At 36.0% G+C, this 19263-nt stretch overlaps 1 protein-coding gene across 1 annotated transcript in view; it reads right to left on the bottom strand.

The window, feature by feature from the left end:
- The window catches only part of LOC134663168 (uncharacterized), a 68973-nt gene extending 50121 nt beyond the window's left edge, over positions 1-18852 (bottom strand). The window contains exons 1-2 of the mRNA XM_063519524.1: positions 18594-18852; positions 1035-1204 (exon numbers count right to left, since the gene is read on the bottom strand). Coding sequence (XP_063375594.1) covers positions 1035-1148 — 114 coding nt within the window. The 5' untranslated portion in view covers positions 1149-1204; positions 18594-18852. The remainder of the gene's footprint in view (positions 1-1034; positions 1205-18593) is intronic.
- Positions 18853-19263: the final 411 nt, after the last annotated feature.

Raw genomic sequence — 19263 nt, 5'->3', positions numbered from 1 at the left:
TGTATACATATGTATGGTACATATGTACCCACCCTGCGGGCTCAGCACGGTTCCATTTTTATCGACTATCACGACGCATGCCCGTCACTTTCGCACTTACATACTTGTTAGAACGTGACAGGCATGGTGATAAACGATAAAAACGCGACCGTGCTACTAGAGCTGTTGCACAAAATACTAATTCTGACCATTTAATATACCTAACAGCACTTAGTCTAATTAACATTACTGAAGTTTTATAGTTAGCATGATGGTGGTGGGTGGTAAAGATATTGGTGATGTTAATTCTTTTATCTGTACCTACTGCAGTACGGCATGTAAAAATACCTACACATAAGTATTAGGTAATAGGAATTTATATGAAAACAATACCCGAGAATAAAACTACCCCAATAAAAGGTACAAGATTTTGTATAATATGATATAACAGTATTTTTTTTGTTATTTCTGACCTAAATAAAGGTCTTGCGAACAATGCCTTCCAACCATCGTGGAAAATGTTCAGTTATACGCGTATATCTACGTACCTATTACGCATTTGACGGTTATCTTTGAACGAAATCGCTTATAAATGACTATGTGATAATATCTACGTATTTAATTTGTTTACAGTTTAACCTATCAAGTTATCATAGGTAATCAAATGGATAGCTACATTAATCTAGATAAAATATGTGTCGACGAAGATATTAGTAATAATCTAATAAAATGCGCGTAGATAGATGACACTTACCATTAACCGTAAAACCTTTACATACCTACCTAAAAATTCTAAACACTAAAAGTTTCCGACTCGCGGCTTGAAGGAAGAACTTGAGACGACTCAAGCATGAAAGACGTGAAACAGTATATATTAATTATACATAATATATATGTAGTAAAGTCTGCGACTACTTTTAGCTGACCAAGTCGATGAAGCTTTGCGAATTTTGCGATAGGAATCAATTCCACTTTTGTAGTTTGCGTACATTTGCGCTCGTGGCTTACTCGCGCTAATAGTGTTAAGAAAGAAAAATAGAGCAAAAATAAATTACCTGTGGGCGCAGCGTGGTGGGTCTGGAGTACATGTCATGGTGGTAGAAGCTGGTGGGCGAGAGAGGCGGCCGGTACTTCTTGTGGCCGTAGCCCATTGTGTCCATCGTGTGCATCCTGTATGTGCTCTTCACATCTGTGGTTCCTTACTCGCCAGTGGACAACATTGTAACTGTAACAACAGAAGTAAAAATAACTCCCTTATTCATAAAGCTTACCAGATCTCTTTCTAACAAACACAAGTGTCAATATGACGGATAAGGACAAACGATTAACGGCTTGTTAGATTTAACAGACGTTTATGAATAACGATATATGGTCGTCTTCATATTGGATGAGCAACCGCACAATGCTTCAGTTTGTGAGTAGTACAACGCTGTATACGTACCTACATGACCGCCCAACGACCGTATATACAAAATGTACTCAAGTTTAATAACACTTGCAAGTACCAATGCGAAGGTATAAAAGCCAAATCAGTGATAATAAAAACTCGTTGCCTCATTTAAGAATGTAGGCGTTTTCGATACTGCACTCAGCAGGTGGCAATATTAGTATACATTACATACAATAGGTAGTTGGCAGCCTTAACGGTACTGTAAATAAATTGTACTGTTAATAATATTTATCGGATCTGACGTTTCTCGACTATGGCAGAATCAAAAGGAATCAACTTTCCTGTATGGTTTATATTTGTATCAAGTTTGTATCTTTTGGGTGTTCCACTGCTGAAATTGAGAACGAAACCAAACTACTGAAACAATTTAGGTTTTTTATTGTATTTTATTTTATTGTTATTTTAGCAATCTATGTTTGTGTGTTTCACTGTAGCTACAAATCAAAACTACTGAGCCGATACTTATGAATGGGGTGTCAACTGATGTAATTTTACAATTCGTCTAACTGGGGCCCATTTCTCGAACGGTATTAGACTAATATTACGGGGGTAATTTGAGAAGTAACTTGTTTCGCCTACGTATAGATGGCGTTGGCGTCAACTCTGTATGTATTGATTTAGTTTAGTAATTAAACATATTTAATATGTGGCGTCATGTCATTTTTGGCAGGAATTTGACATTTGACAGTAGTTCAAACAAAACTGGTCTGAGTTACGCGGGAAAATGGAGAAAATTGGAATTCGTGGAGTTTTTCAGTTCTTTTTTTGGAAGGCAAAACTGTGAAACAAATCCATAAAAGGATTTTACCTACGTTGGGTAGTTCGTGTCCTTCCTAGGGAACGATTTGACTTTGCGTAAATGAGTTTAAGCGAGGCAGGACATACATAGTAAACATTTAGTAATTAAATCAACATCGGTGTGTTAAATTATATAAGTTAAAAATTATTTGAATATTTAGGGTATTAGATACTCACCCAGATACCTATTATTTTGTATGGTGGTACAAAAAGCTAGAGCAAATCGATTGCTACTTTCTTACCTTGTAGTCGCATTACATAAACTCATAGTTCATATTGTTTCCTTCATATTAAAACTAGGATTATGCGTATTTACGATCCTATTGTTATTTATATTGGTTTTTGAAAAGGAATAATGCCCCGGGCGTTCACTTGATGTACAGCGACGGGCTGCGATGTGAGCTGCATAACTAAACACCCTCTGCCATTACAAAACCCCTCAGTTATACACATTCTGATCTAACTACTTCAACGATTGGACTATTAAAAATACGCGTATTCCTTGTCTTCCCTTTGCAAAATATGCTTGGAAATAATTTAAGTATAAATAAGTCAAATCTGTAAATTTTCCCCGCCGCGCCGGAAATTTCACCGCCATTATATTATTTTTTTAATAAAAAAAATTAAACAAAAAATTAAAAAAAGTTCCGATTTAAATTCCTGGAGATACTATCCGGTTTTGACAGGAAACTTGAAAAAAATGCCATTAAAGTACGGAAGAAGAAAATGATTATAGTTTTTTTTTACATATATGACAACCTCTAAGCGGCCAGTATTTATTATTGTATAAACTTTGTTAAGACGACTATACACTTCCGTACCGGATCTGATTTGGAGAAAAGTTGAAATTTCGGAATACAAAACAAGAATACATGAAAAAAAATCAGAGATAATATTTTTGTGGTTGCTGTTGTGTTACACTACTCTAAAGAGAATTAAATCACTACGTTTTACACTACTCTTTGTGTTGTAGTCATTGAGTTAACCATGGCCACTCAGGGCACTGATCAACCAAATCTTGTCAGTAAAAAAAGGCGCGAAATTCAAATTTTCTATGGGACGACATCCCGTCGCGCCTACATTTTTCAAATTTGCCGCCTTTTTCTACTGTCAAGATCTGGTTGACCAAGTATAAGTATTATGCGTTAGAGGGAGCAAGCGTCATTGTATTTTCGTTCTACCGCATATCTACATACAGAATAATTGCTAAACGTAAATAAAAGCTTTATACCTAAATATATAGGCCCTGTACTTTAATGACCGAGTTCTACACATTGAATATAAATAAATATAGGTATGTATAGTGTGTCAAAGGGCTGTCACATTTTAAACATAGACAGAGAGAATCATACTACATAATAATATATTTGTCTTACACTAGTAGTAGCACTCGAAAGAAAAGGATGAGTATAGTTTTTATTGTTTACTGACAAATTGGTTTGACCAACTATATCTTATAAAAAAATGCTTACGCTCTGATAAGTCTGCTCATGTCAGTATTGTCAGTCAGTGGCAAGTCAGTGGTTCTGCCTACACGTTTAGAGAGTAATAATAATAACTAATTTAACGACTCATATTTTCATATATATTATTATTTACGTTACTTAACTGCTCATTCAACTTTATGGTGGTATTCAGTTGTTGTCGTCTATATTCTAATACAGTTTAGTGCAAAGAACTAAAGTGCGGTTATTCAAATGAGCTTATAAGTTTCCGATAAAAATACTACAGAAGTTTCATTTAATGATACCAGTTTTTGTTGGAGCGGTCGCTAGAGTAACGGGATCGAGTCTCGGGTACACTTTTAATCCTATATCCGTGTCTTCTACACTTGTGTTTACATAAGAACCGGCTCCGGGCCTACTGTTAGGGGGTCATGGGATATAACAATTCGTTTTGACCGGTCAAACACCCGTGCATCTATCAGCTGTGCCCATTATATACCTTAATTGTGTTGATGAAGGCTGGAAAATGAGGTATGTGTTATTTAACCATAAGAACGAGGAGATATTTGTTATATTACATGACCGAAGTTTGGAGCACTTAGAAGCCTAAATACCCTAGCCTAGCCATCCCTACCTGAGAAGCTAGTGGTCCTGGGATCAAATCCCAGTACGGGTATATACATACCTACTTATTTAAAGGTATACCAACCAATGTTTGTTACCAACGTCTAATCTAAAGTATCTGTGCCCTTCACTTAGGTACATCGCAAAAAACACCTATTACTTACCTACTCGTAAAAAGAGGCCAATGATTAACATTCATGATCGCACCAGCTTTGTAGTTATGTGTTACCTAGGTACAGTGCCGGCCCAAGCCTTTGATCAGGGTAGAGCGAAATCGGGTTTTGGCGCCCTTCGTTGAAGTTTTTAAGCGTATTTTCCACCGCTCCACTAACTCTACCCTAGATCCGGCCCTGTATACCTATTTCTTGAAAACTTAAAAGGTACTCGTATATTCAAAGTGTCTTGAATTTTCGCTTATCCAAATTTAATTATCATACGAATCGTTTACTTTATTAAATATGTAAATAAATGTACAATATTTGTGAATTGGTTCCCTATAACGGCTTTATCGATTTTGGCTAAATTCACTAATCGAACATATTAGGTTTCATGTCCCTCGCCTCCTCGGTCGCGCAGATATTTTACTCCCTAATGTTCATGCATATTGAAGTGTATAGTCACCTGCAATAATATGTGACTCTTCGAAGACCGCAAAAATATGTGACTTGCTCTTATGGCTCTATAAATAAGATCGTGTTAGATATTTTTGCCGCGTTCGAAGAGTAACATATTATTGCAGGTAACTGTACTTTCCTGCCATGCCCATTGCCCCATTGGCATAATCACAATCAGTGCATTGACAACATGACTTCCTTATATCATCTCCACCTGTTAATTACTCAATGACATCATGAACTAGTTATGCCATTTGTCTAAAGTCCTGACAGTTAACACTTTTTGTCTATTGTCATACATATATTATCTACCGTGTTTTGTTTTTGCCTGATGAGGCATGAGCAGATATTGAATACTCATTGACAATACGATGCCCGACCTCAGCTCAGGGCCAGCCGTTGCAAACGCCCAGAGACCGAACGATGAATAGGTTTTTTACCATCCCATGTTATGATACAATTTTCGTGTTCTTATTTTTTCTCAACCGCAAAAACATTTGGCGTGCAAAACTTAATTGTTGATTTGTATCGGGAAGTGGATGTTTTAGTCATCATATTCCAATCAGTGTCTCCTTTTTGATTAAGAATATAGTGGACGACCGCTTCTCGATAAACGTAGACCTCAACTTCCTCAGTCAATTCCTCATTTTTCCTACTTTTGTATGTAGGTAGAAGCAGAGTCACGTCCCATTATCTACTCTAGATGCCTTAGGCCCGATTTATATATGTTGATTGGTGGTAAATACCACTAAACTCGCACTTAACACTAATCTATGTATAAATCGGGCCTTAGGTTACTTTTTATTCTACGTATAAAATGCTTCAATCAGGTCTACTACTTTTGGCTCTCTAAACTACACTTTTCACTAATATTATCATTATTTATCATTAAACAAATCTAGGCTTTACTCACGTTGAATTTAAAATGAAGTGAATAGTAGGTACCGTTAGAGAAAATACGCATTAAGTTAGATGTAACTTTCGATAAAGAAACCAATTAGAAATACATAATTATATTCGGCTATACAACTGCGGCTCTTGTATCAAAGCTTACGACTCTACCTTACTGGCCCGATTTTAAGAGCCCGTTAACGATTTTAGAGCGAAAATGTAAAATTGATAGATTTAGTCGTTGAAATTGTACACCTTTTGTTACGTAATATCTAAATAAAAACCGGCCAAGTGCGAGTCGGACTCGCGCACGGAGGGTTCCGCACCATCAACAAAAAATAGAGCATAACAAGCAAAAAAACGGTCACCCATCCAAGTACTGACCCCGCCCGACGTTGCTTAACTTCGGTCAAAAATCACGTTTGTTGTATGGGAGCCCCACTTAAATCTTTATTTTATTCTGTTTTTAGTATTTGTTGTTATAGCGGCAACAGTAATACATCATCTGTAAAAATTTCAACTGTCTAGCTATCACGGTTCGTGAGATACAGCCTGGTGACAGACGGACGGACGGACGGACGGACAGCGGAGTCTTAGTAATAGGGTCCCGTTTTTACCCTTTGGGTACGGAACCCTAAAAAGTATTGGTTTATATTAGCACGTCTTCTCATCTTGCCTTTTAATAATGAGGTCCCGAGCGTGCGTCACCGGCAATATATGACGAGAAGGGGCAGTTTTTAAAAATTCATTAAAAAAATATTGTGGTAAATTATACAAAACTAGCTGTTGCCCGCGACTTTGTACGCGTGGATTTGTATATTGGTGGTTATATATTTCTACATTAGCTTAGAACATTGTGCAGCAAGTGATTGCGGTAGGACGGTTAATCATTTTTTAATTATTAATATTATACAACGCATGAGACTTTGTCTTTCACAACCTACGAAGTTTCAAGCCCCTAACTGAATAAAATTATCCTCGATATAATCCCTCTAAACCCCCTTAGAAGATTTTCATGTCCTCTATTTAATAAAACCTACTACCTAACTAACCTATTTACGAAGTTTGAAGTTCCTAGCTTTAAATAAAATTTGAACCCTATACAAACTTTCAACCCCTTTTTAATCATTTTAGGGGATGATTTTTTAAAAGCTGAAATTATTTTTCTTGTATTCTAATAATATGCCTTTATACAACGATTCAAGTCCCGCACTCAAAAAAATGTTTGGCCTCCAAACAAATTTTCAACCCCTTTTTCACCACCTCGGCGGATGAATTATCAAAATCTCTGAAATTAGTTTTCTTCTCTTTTGATAAAATACATTTTTACAAAGTTTCAAGTTTGTAGCTTTAAATAAAATTTGAACCCTATACAAACTTTCAACCCCCTGTTTTAACCCTGTTAGGGGATTAATTTTACAAAACGCTAAAATAACTTTTCCTGTCTTCTAATAATATCCCCAAATAGAAAGATTCAAGTCGAGCGTTCGAAAAAATGTTTGATATCCATACAAACTTCCAACCCCTTTTTCACCACCTTAGGGGATGAATTTTCGAAAACGCTGAAATTAGTTTTCTTATATCTTAATTTAATACCTTTTTGCAAAGTTTCAAGTTCCTAGCTTAAAATAAAATTTGCACCCTAAGACGAACTTTCATCCTCTTTTTATCCCCCTTAGGGGTTGAATTTCCAAAAAATAGCAATTACTTTCTTGTAATCGGCTATTATGCCTTTCTAAGAAGTTTCAAAGCATTTGTAATGGATTAAAACTTTCAACCCCTTTTTAATCCTGTTGGGGGATGAATTTTACAAAACGCTGAAATTATTTTTCCTGTATTTTAATAATATCCCGAAATACAAAGATTCAAGTCCCGCGTTCGAAAAAATGTTTGATATCCATACAAATTTTCAACCCCTTTTTCACCACCTTGGGGGATGAATTTTCGAAAACGCAGAAATTAGTTTTCTTGTTTTTTAATTTAATACCTTTTTACGAAGTTTCAAGGTCCTAGCTTAAAATAAAATTTGCACCCGAGGACAAAGTTTCATCCCCTTTTTTACCCCCTTAGGGGTTGTATTACCTAAAACGTCGCAATTCCTTTTTTTTGTCATCGGCTATTATGTCTTTCTAAGAAGTTTCAAAGCATTTGTAATGGGTTCAAACTTTCAACCCCTTTTTAACCCTGTTAGGGGATGAATTTTCAAAAACGCTGAAATTGCTTTTCCCGTCTTATAATAATATCCCCATATACAAAGTTTCAAGTCCAACACTCACAAAAATATTTGATCTCCATACAAACTTTCAACCCCTTTTTCACCACCTTGGGGGATGAATTTTCGAAAACGCAGAAATTAGTTTTCTTGTTTTTTAATATAGTACATTTTTACAAAGTTTCAAATTCCTAGCTTAAAATAAAACTTGCACCCCATACAACCTTTCATCCCCTTTTTAACCCCCTTAGGGGTTGAATTTCTCAAAATCGCTTCTTAGCTCTTATACATTTTATAAATGCAACCTAGTGTCCAAATTTCAACTTTCTAGCGTTTGTAGTTTCGGCTCTGCGTTGATGAGTCAGTCAGTCAGTCAGTCAGTCAGTCAATCAGTCAGGACACGTGCATTTATATATATAGATGACGTATAAGGACAGTTTCAGGAAATGTCGTGGAATTGTTTAAGTATCAAAATTATGCTGAAATTAAGTCGATTTTCACGAAAAATTGTCACTTGTTTTGAAGTAATTTCTGGTGGTCTTACCAGTAACTCTTACCAGTATATAACAAAAATGTAGTCTATAAAAGTTGGAGTACAGGATATGTGTAATACAAAATTACCATTTTTAGCAGTCCAAACCTTACGAAATTTACAAATAAGATCGACAAAATCGGTGCTTTACGCGCGTTTACCTAAACGTCCATCAGAAAAAAAAACATTACTAATTTAGTGAGTCTGTTTTAAAAAAAAATATTTGTAATAGTGCAAGATAAGAAGACGTGCTAATAGATAGTACTTGTTATTTCTATTACGTAACAAAAGGTGTACAATTTCATCGACTAAATACATCAAATTTACATTTCTGCGACTAAAATCGATACCGGCCTCTTAAGCAGAAGCTTAAGCAGGGCTCTATATGTATTAGTTAGTAAGTTTTTTTTGTGGCAATAAAATATTTGAAGTTTGAAGTTTGAAATATCTCTTACAATACAACGGCAGGAATAAAAGCAAATTGCTTTACAATAGCAAAGTTATGTTCCAGTTTACAATAGGTATCTAACGTGAACAGTTTCCAGAGGTCGTAACACGAGTTACGCGTCGTTAACACGTAGAACACGTTGCCTCACCTGGAGGCCTTGCCGGTGCATCGCAGTTACCTGTTACAGTTGACTCATAGACCATGAGCACCGTGGGAAATAATTGCTGCTTATCAGTAAGGTTTTGCGTTTACATGTTTTGAGCTTTACTTTCATGTCACATCTTGCTTGCAGCTTGGTTACATTTGCTTGTCGCTATTGCTTGTGGGATTTAAAAAGATGTCGAGATTCGTAAAAGCTTAAGCCTTCATTCAAAAGCTTACGAGTACTTATAAACAGACTCACTATGGGATCCAGAGATACCGAGACATATGACGCTATTATCTACAACAAATCAAATTAGCCAGCCACGAAAGCTGAAGAAGGAAAGCGTTGGTTTAAATCCAACTTCTGTCAATTCATTATCTATAGCATTTAATTCCTGTAGAGACGATTAACTAGCATAAGATAAGCAACTCCAACGCACAGCGAACGTATTTATTTTACTTACAAATATATATAGCTATTTGATGCATTGATTTTAGGGCTTGCAATTCGAATATTCGAATATTCGAATTTGTCGAATATTCGACCTGTTTTGATATTCGAATATTCGGCCGCTCAGGTTTCGAATATTCGAATATTTTTTATTACTATAAAAAAATCTATGTCATCCGCTGTAGTTACAGTTTCTGTGTGTTTTACGGGTATTTACAGTGAATGAGGAACGGTAGGTACCCAAATACGAAGGAAATAATATTTTCACCTCAGCAGCTCGAACAAGGGTACTTTGCTACTTAAAAACAGTGAGCAAAATCGCATTTTGCTCACTGAGTGAGACAAAATGAGCAAAATGCGAATTTGCTCACTCAGTGAGCAAAACGCGATTTTAGCAGCAAAGTACCCTTGTTCGAGCTGCTGAGGTGAAAATTTAATTGTTGGTATATCTTAAGAAAACATGAGTGAATAGAGGTAGGTAAGTGATGAAGAAGGAATACATTTTTCGGGTTCTCTGATATGTTCTCACTGCTGAGGTGAAAAATGTTGTGTACTACACAAGATCAAAGTTATTTACATCTCGTGCGCTTTTGAGTCCCTTACTACGCTCAAGATTCTAAATTAGATTCACTCGCTACGCTCGTGAATCTATTATAGAATCTTTCGCTTGCACGGGACTCAAAATAAGCACTCGAAGAAATATCAAACTTTGATCTCTTGTTGTACAAATAACTATTTTACTGTATTCCTCTCGATAGACTTCGTGAATATTCAGTGAAACCTAACTCAATTTAAAAGAAAACGAAATCAAAAAGTATGTTATTTTTACGGTGCGTAAGTTTTAAGTTAAAGGGTCATTCTGTTTATTCAGTACAAGCGTACGTTAAGCGAATTTTTGAAGTCTAAACCTTGCCACTTATCGCAATTCTCAAATTTAATCATACCAAACCTGCCCAACTTGGTAATCTAACCATGCACCTTTAGCTGACGAATAATCCACCCAGTACTCAACTAACCTTTTCCCTTAAATATTCCAATATTATATAATTAGCCGACCATTAGGAATAATAACTTGCCAAAACAAATAAAGTCAATAAAGATTCAAAATACAATGAAATTAAAGGCCTTTTTACAGGCCTCTGAGGGCTCTGAGTTATTACAAGTTAATTTAAATTTTAAATAAATTACATACCTAGGTGTTTGGATGGTTAAAGTTATATTATTTCACGCAACGACGCATTTATAATAAGTTATATCTAGAAATATTAAATACGTCTAATTTTGGCGTTTTACTTGTTTTTATAACTGTGGGCATCTTATAAATAGTAGGATGATAAAATCTAGTAAATTAAGTGGATTTCTGCCAAATATCCTTAGTTTTAGCAATATGTGAAAAAAGCTTTTTCACCTCAGTAGCTCGAACAAGGGTACTTTGCTACTTAAAAACAGTGAGCAAAATCACATTTTGCTCACTGAGTGAGACAAAATGAGCAAAATGCGATTTTGCTCACTCAGTGAGCAAAATGCGATTTTGCTCACGGTTTTTAAGTAGCAAAGTACCCTTGTTCGAGCTGCTGAGGTGAAAATTTAATTGTTGGTATATCTTAAGAAAACATGAGTGAATAGAGGTAAGTGATGAAGAAGGAATACATTTTTCGGGTTCTCTAATATGTTCTCAATGCTGAGGTGAAAAATGTTGTGTACTACACGAGATCAAAGTTATTTACATCTCGTGCGCTTTTGAGTCCCTTACTACGCTCAAGATTCTAAATTAGATTCACTCGCTACGCTCGTGAATCTATTATAGAATCTTTCGCTTGCACGGGACTCAAAATAAGCACTCAAAGAAATATCAAACTTTGATCTCTTGTTGTACAAATAACTATTGAATAAAACGATAATAAACCGATTTCTCGTTCCTTTTCTTATTTTTTATAATATTCGAATAATTATTCGAATATTCGAATACGTCGTCAGAAAAAGTCGAATATTCGAATATCTAAAAGTTTCGAATATTTGCAAGCCCTAATTGATTTGCCTGCTTAGTTTTAATGGCTTTCTTATTTTAAAGATTGGTACTACCGAATCGTAGGTATTTGAGATTATCGGTCGATGTAAATGTAGGAGCGCGATCTACCTCGCTGTCCATTCTAATACGAAACTAGCTTCTCTCAGAAAAATCGATTCCTTAAATATAAAATAATATAAATAATAGGCATGGCTCATCTCCACGGGCCATATAGCCATCAGCGATAATTCTACCGTTAAATCTTTCCAGTTTTGTGAGCAAATCTCCGTGATTCGCATACTCTTAACCAATTGCTTTTAAAGAACCCTGCAGAGCGTAGCAAAAATAACAAGAAAAGCCAAGAAGCTCGAGTAATTACTAACAGTTAGGTATGATCCATGTAACTACCGCGAAATTAAAAAGGATTTTTCACCCATAACAGCAAAATACTCACTGTAGAACAGCAAAAAATGTGTTTATTTGAAATTATTTGAATGTTCCGTCCTTAAATAGTGACATTGTACTATGTACCTACATACTCCATACCTATTAGGTACTTACCTAACATTGTGTGTAGGTGGATAAATATTTGCGTCGTTCCGGATAGTCTTATAGCGTCATCAAAAGTATGTGAGAATTGCGTCGGTACCTATTGGTAAACAAACCCGCAAAGTTCAACGTTTCCAAGTTGCAGCGCGGTTCGCTGCAGCCTGCCCAATGTCAATGTCACCTTTCCACTCCGGCGCACGTGGCCGCTGCGCCCGCGCGGCTCGAGCGCCACTTGTTCACAGTTCAAGGATCCATGTAGATTCACACTGCAGCCAATTTGGGCAAATTGGCTGCAGTGTGTATCGATCGAGTTTGCGTCGGTTTTACGCTTTATGATTTATGTTCCAACTTCCTGAATGATTAATAAGGGAGAAACGTCATCATTTGGCATATAATTAAAATAAAATGTTGAATAATAAATATAATAATGCTACAAGTCGTGCTTGGGGTATTAGTAGTGAAATAATGTACAGTCAGCATCAAAATTAGCGTATGTATGATGAAAGACTATGCGATAAAAGTATCTATTCTCTGATAGTTTAACATAAAAAGAGATAGGGTATCTATAAGTATATAAGGTGCTAACAAATTAGCTACCGATATTTTAGGGGATGGTACTTTACATTACAACAATTAACTTTTTAATAGAAATTAAGAAAACATTTCATATAATTTTCTTGTTTTCTTTTACCGAACAAAAAATAAATTACCTATGTATAATTCTATCTAAAAATAATTAAAAATAATGTGCATTTAACTGACAAGGTGTTTAACACGGTCATGTCAACAATGATTTGTCTTAAATGACATTGTCAATGTGTCATTTGATTGAGTCTGTGTGGAAACAGAAGAGTCGTGAAATGTATGGGGCCCAATACATTCCACGACTCTTCTCTTTCCGAACAGACTCTATCAACGTGATGTGGCCACAGGTTCTAGAATCTGTTACAATGAGGTCTCATTTAATCATCTCATTAAGCTCTACTACTCATAAATGTGTGCAACCGTGTTTTTTTTATAAGTATCTGATATTTGTGTAGGTACACGTAGGTATCTGCATGTTTTACAATTTGGATATTTTGCAAAGCTTTACATGGTGACATAATGATCTTTTTATGACAACGACCTTATTGTGTTTGGCGCAGGTCCTTTAAGCGATACCCGTTTAAAAATGTTTGTTATAAGTTATTTTGAATAAAAAAAAAGAAATTCTCGTGTAAGTGAATATTATGTATTCTTATGAGAAATAAATAACTTTTAATCCTAAAGCTAATGATGAAGTTTAATATATGTAAGTATATAATAAAATAGTTATACTGCTTGCAGTGCTTGTTAATATGTACCAACATCGGATTTAGGAAACTCTCCGCTTTGTCATTCTGCATTCGAACTGCATTGTTGTATAATGCATAGGTACTACTGTTGTGATGTACTACTTGCCTCAATACCTACAAAATCTCTTTGGCCGGGTGTCAAGAAGCAGGTTGTTTAGTCCTAAAATGTCCTAAATCCTTAATAGGCGTATTAGTAAATCTGGGTGAGATAACGTAAAAGTCGGAATTCGGCCGAGTACGGTACATGCTCGTGCGACGCGCAAGGCAAAACGTTAACGCATACAGACAGTGGAGGCATCAGGCAACAATAGAGCTAATTGCTTTAATATTGTACGATAGGGGCGTCTTAGACAATCACTGCTTAACTAAGTACACGCGGGCTAATGACAAAAAACATTTTGATTGCGAATACGCGTTCGTTGTGAGTCATTACAGATTTTAATTACTAATAGCTGTTCAACAACAAAACATACTCGTAGTAGGTATGCATCGTGGGAGCTCGGCGTCTTATGTTCAGTCATCAATGTCATTATATTTATAGTTAAGTACATTGATCTATTTATGCAAAATTAATTACGCATTAGTAACACAACTACAAGGTCTACAACTTTACATCACTCTACTACCAATGCGTAGAGTAGATACCTTATCTGCAAAGCGTGTAGTGTCTGACATAACCATGATTAAACTTTAAATAGCATATCAATAACCCAATTGATAGGTATTGGATAATCTAAACAACGTAACCAGCATGTAGAATTAGCCGTCAGTTGCTAACTATTACGTTTCCTCGAAAGATCCAACGATTATCTCAATCAAGCATCGTATAAAAAACAAATAAATTACATAATTTTAATGCTTAAAACACATCTTAGATCACCGTGAAGTAGCCGTTGTTCGTGTGTATGCATGCGTTTCCTGCTGCCGAGACGTTCGTGTCACGCTCGTCCTCCGGTGAAGAGCCAGGGTGGATCCGTGAGGTGCACTGGCCTCGGGGTGACGTCATTCCAATTATTCGTTTACCTGCGTTTGTTATCAATAGGAAGAACAATTTCATAGATAAAAGATTATATTTAAACACCATATCGTTTCTTTAAACGATTCAAGCTAAATTGCAGCAGATTCATCTTGGCGATAGTACTGATATCAGTTTTGTTTCACATTTGTATTAGTGATAAGCTGATAAGTAATAGTTATGGTCATCGTCATATTCGTCATTGGTCAGCCTAACTTGCACCTCACCTCAGTTACCTCAGTAGTTACCTACTGTAGGCACAATATTAGGTTGTGTCTAAAAATGTATATGCAATACTCGTCAATACAAAATATTTTATTTATTTATTATATAGACATGTTTTATAAAATCACTGTTGTGGTCACGAGAGTAAGTGTCAAGTAACCGCTCTATGGACCATTTTCTAAAAATAATGATGTCATTTCTGGGATGCGGACCACTTAATTTGAAGATAACACATCTAAAGCGGGTTGAGATGAATCTCAGTAAACGCATTTACTGTTATCTTAAAAGCATCCGAGTAACCTGTGCTGTGCGCGTCAAATTTCATGTTCTGGAGCCAAACACTAAATTGGCATTAGATACGCTATTGCGGATCACGACTTCTATTTTTTTATCCTGACGGTGGAGTAACCTCTGTATAAAAATTACTTCACATTCACAATTATTATATAAGGCGATTTAAGGTCATTTTGAAAGGAAAAATACACTATAAAAGTGCGGATAATTCCGAAAAGGGACTAATTACAACGCAATATGAACATTTTGTCAAGCCCTAGCGTAAAGTAACAGGTTATGTTTTTACACAAAATATTGCAATTATAGACTAATATGATAAAATATTAGCACAGAAAGGAAGAAAAACTTATAATGAACTTTATAAACCGGCTTCTTACACTTTTTACGCTGTTAATTTGACAAAATATCGTTATGAAAATTTCGCTCGGAATATCATAAATCCTCTGAAATGAGTATTTGCTTGGATTATTTGGCACTGTAACACTGAAATCCGGAACACTACAAGACACCATCTTCACTGAATTACTTTATTTAATACTTTTCGTCATAATCCGTGTATGTTTTTCAATTTAAAAATGACCGTGATACGCTCTTGGCCGTCTGCGGCCGTCATCAAACTCAAAAGTGGTCACGTTTTCTCATTGGTAGTCTGACTCTTTCGCACTCATGGGATGTTCATATACTTGATGGCTTCCCTTTCGCACACTTCAGCTGTCTGTCAAGCGCGAGCGCGAAAATTCTAGGTCTGTGAATTTCCCTATACTCCTAAAGAGTTTATTTAATATCAAAATCAGCATAATAAATAAATAATCCATATGACCGGTTTTTACTGTTCCAAGCTTGTGAAAAAGTATTTCTTTTTTTTTTTGTAAATACTGCCTTTAATATAAGTTCATATTGCGAAACTTTAGGTCATAACTCATCATTGATTACAAACATGTTCACATTCACCGAACACACCCATAACAGTGTACCCGGCAAGTCGACAATAATGTGGAGGCAGTGCGTGCACCTAGCGGGACCCCGGTGACACACTTACCCAGGCGCGGGTAATGCATGCGGAGTAATAAGCATTATCTCACCGCTCCCATGTCAGCATTCGTGCATAGTATCATTTACCAACCGTGATGTTATGTCTTGTGTGTTATTATCTGGCTAAGTGGCTACACTTGCAATTTTGGCATATTGATTTGACATCTGGCCAATTATTTTAATGAAACGGGATTTAATTGGAGTGTAAATATTAATTTATTTATGTACAGTCACCTGCAATAATATTATTATGTTAGTCTTCTAAGGCCGCAAAAATATGTGATTCGCTTTTATGTGAGCCTGCGAAATATTTGCAAAAATTTATATAAACAACTTGTTTCCGGTGTTTTAACCGTGGTACGTGGTAAGTGAGTCTACGGGGAAAAGAAATTACCCGTGGTCCCCTGTGGTACAAAAGCCGTGGTACCACGGTTAAAACCCGTTGTTTCCTAGTAAGTACGAAATATTATCGAGATACATCAATTTATTTCGTCAATAAAATTGCAATTTACAATTTTGTTGAGGAATAACTTTGTAATTTCAAACAATGATATTTTATTCTACGGCAAAAGCTTGTTCCGGTTATTACTGAACATGGAAATTTTATACTTACACAAAGTGGCCTGTTGTCACTGTTATTGCTGAGCGTAAGTATAGGTACCTATTTTATATTATGTTTCTAAAGTCTTTACAAAAAAATTGTATGTTCACTAACATAGCTAGTGTAAGTATAGTTTGAGGTAGGTAGCAGGTACTTGGATTCCAATTACACAATTAACAGCTCTTATTGGTATTCTATCCGTTAAGTGACACTGCTGTGATGCTGTTATGTTGTTCACATTCGCACCACTATGACGTCTATGACGAATCTACTATGCTATGTCATGTGGAATTTAACATTCGAAGGTTTACAGCTACGTTTGAATACGTAGGTCCACGCATCGCCGTCGGTGCTTAATCAACCTGTTCATTACAACCTAACGGAATGTTCTTGGTGCTCAAACTTTTATAAAACGCATGTGACAAATTACTCTTAATATGCAGATAAACGAGTTTTCAGAACTACGCATCAAGTTTTTCATTTTGACATCGCTCATGTTTTCGAAGCTTTTAAGCGGTTCAGACACCATTCAGTAATATAGGTAAATACATAATGATTAATGAAATTATTATTGACAGTTCGTTTATTAGCAATGAAAAGCCATATTCGGAAAATGTTGCAGAAATGCCAATGTTTTCATATCTGATAACGTTACAGTTACATTGCAATTTACATATTTACTTGTAACCCTGATTTAAACTTTCACGATTTTTACACATTATTAAATTATACAACGGGACTTAATCGCGTATCTAAGTTTTAAGATTTACCTCCGACGTTTCGAGGACGGCGTTGTCCCCGTGGTCTCGGAGAAGACTGGCTTAAGTTGAGCTCAGCATCGTCTAACCGCGCGAGTTTTTCGAACTACCCGCACTTGGTCTTGTTTATCCGCTTGAACGTTTTGCGCACTAGGGATGTCACTCTGTCGACACACAAAACTAACGATATTCGATTTATCGACTGTCGATATTCGTCTACGCTTACATTTACTAATGACTGGATTCCATGTGGATGAGATCTTGAAACCCTTGTCCCGATTGAAATTACTACGGGGACAACGCCGTCCTCGAAACGTCGAAGGTAAATCTTAAAACTTAGATACGCGATTAAGTCCCGTTGTATAATTTACTTGTAACCGTCAATACCGGTCTTAAAATTTGGAGAGAAGCGAACGATTCGAATCAAAATCAAATATGTACACTGAAAATGAAATTATGCTAGCACTTTTAAATATATACATGATTGTTCTTGTTGTTATGTATGTGTGGCATCTCTCCGCCGTGCATTACCTACCAGACATAATAACCAATTTTCCGCACCCTTAACCATTTTAAGGGACAAATGTTACACAACTTAATTATGTTCAACTATTTATGTATTTTGGAGTTTAAAATAAATGTTGACAATGTGACAATTCGTTGTAGAATTTTACGTAGCAGGCAATCTGTCATTATAGAAAGGTTTTATTGTAACGTACAGTGTATATTATTATAACATACAGTGATTTTATTGATATTGATATACATATTTTGGCACAGATAAGACATTAGTTCAAAATTTTCAAATATGGAAAACACTGACACGAGTAAATATGCTGCTGCATTTTGCACTTACATGATAAGTAACGGACTTGTATAATTTTGGAATACCGACGTCAAGGCACCGTCTCGTGACTCAGTACTCAACACTATCCAATTTACAAAACCGTTATCTTGCTAAAATGTGTTAAGTTAATACGAGTACGAGTATAGTTCAATTTCAGCGCCCGCCCAGTTCATTGGGTAATGCTCGTTGATGTCTTTTGCATGCGAAATTAAAACTGTGTTTCTGTAGTTGACTTTCAACGATTGTATTATACTTATGGCCTAGAAATAAGTATAAAAAGTTTTAAGCTTATGTATTTTGGTCATAAATGTCATAATATAAAGCTTAATTAAAAATGTTTACCTTTGTATTCACGTAAAAGCACAGCACCTCACGTTTACCGCAACTTCATTCAAACGTAACGTCTCAACCAATCACTTCACTCCGACAGTTCCGTTACCTACTCGTAAAACAATCGTGATCTAGTTAAATCGTTTTCAGTCAGAAATAATAGTCCTGTTCGGAAATCAAATCTGGGATATCTGCGCATGGAACCGCGCAGCCGCGCACCACTACGGACTCGTTCGATGTGCGCCCGAGTAGCACTTGAGCGTTGAACTGGCGTGACAACCCTGCCCAGGCAAGAAGGCTTTCCGCTCGCACAAGCGTTATGTAAACTCGTTGTCTTCAAATTATGTCGGTTAATGCGATACACCTATATAGAAGTAAAGTAATTGTAGCGCAAAAGATGAATGCGGGCAATGGACAGCAAACCGCAAAAGCAGTTCGGAAACTGTGCTGTGGTCGCCGGCGGCGCGAGATAGCTTAATTGATCGTTCGATGATCGATATCTTCTAGACATACGGTTACCATGTATTAGGTATAGTCGTAGTTGCTAGCACAGTCTGCTGATACGTGATCCATGATGATACGAGTTAACATATGTAAATAAATTATTATAAAAAATAAAGAGGACTATAAAAGCTATCGATTTGACCCCCATATATTTTCCAGGAGAGCAAAATTTACTTGA

Source organism: Cydia amplana, chromosome 4, assembly GCF_948474715.1.
Source record: "Cydia amplana chromosome 4, ilCydAmpl1.1, whole genome shotgun sequence".
Lineage (NCBI taxonomy): Eukaryota > Metazoa > Arthropoda > Insecta > Lepidoptera > Tortricidae > Cydia > Cydia amplana.
This window is presented reverse-complemented; position numbering and strand designations above follow the sequence as displayed.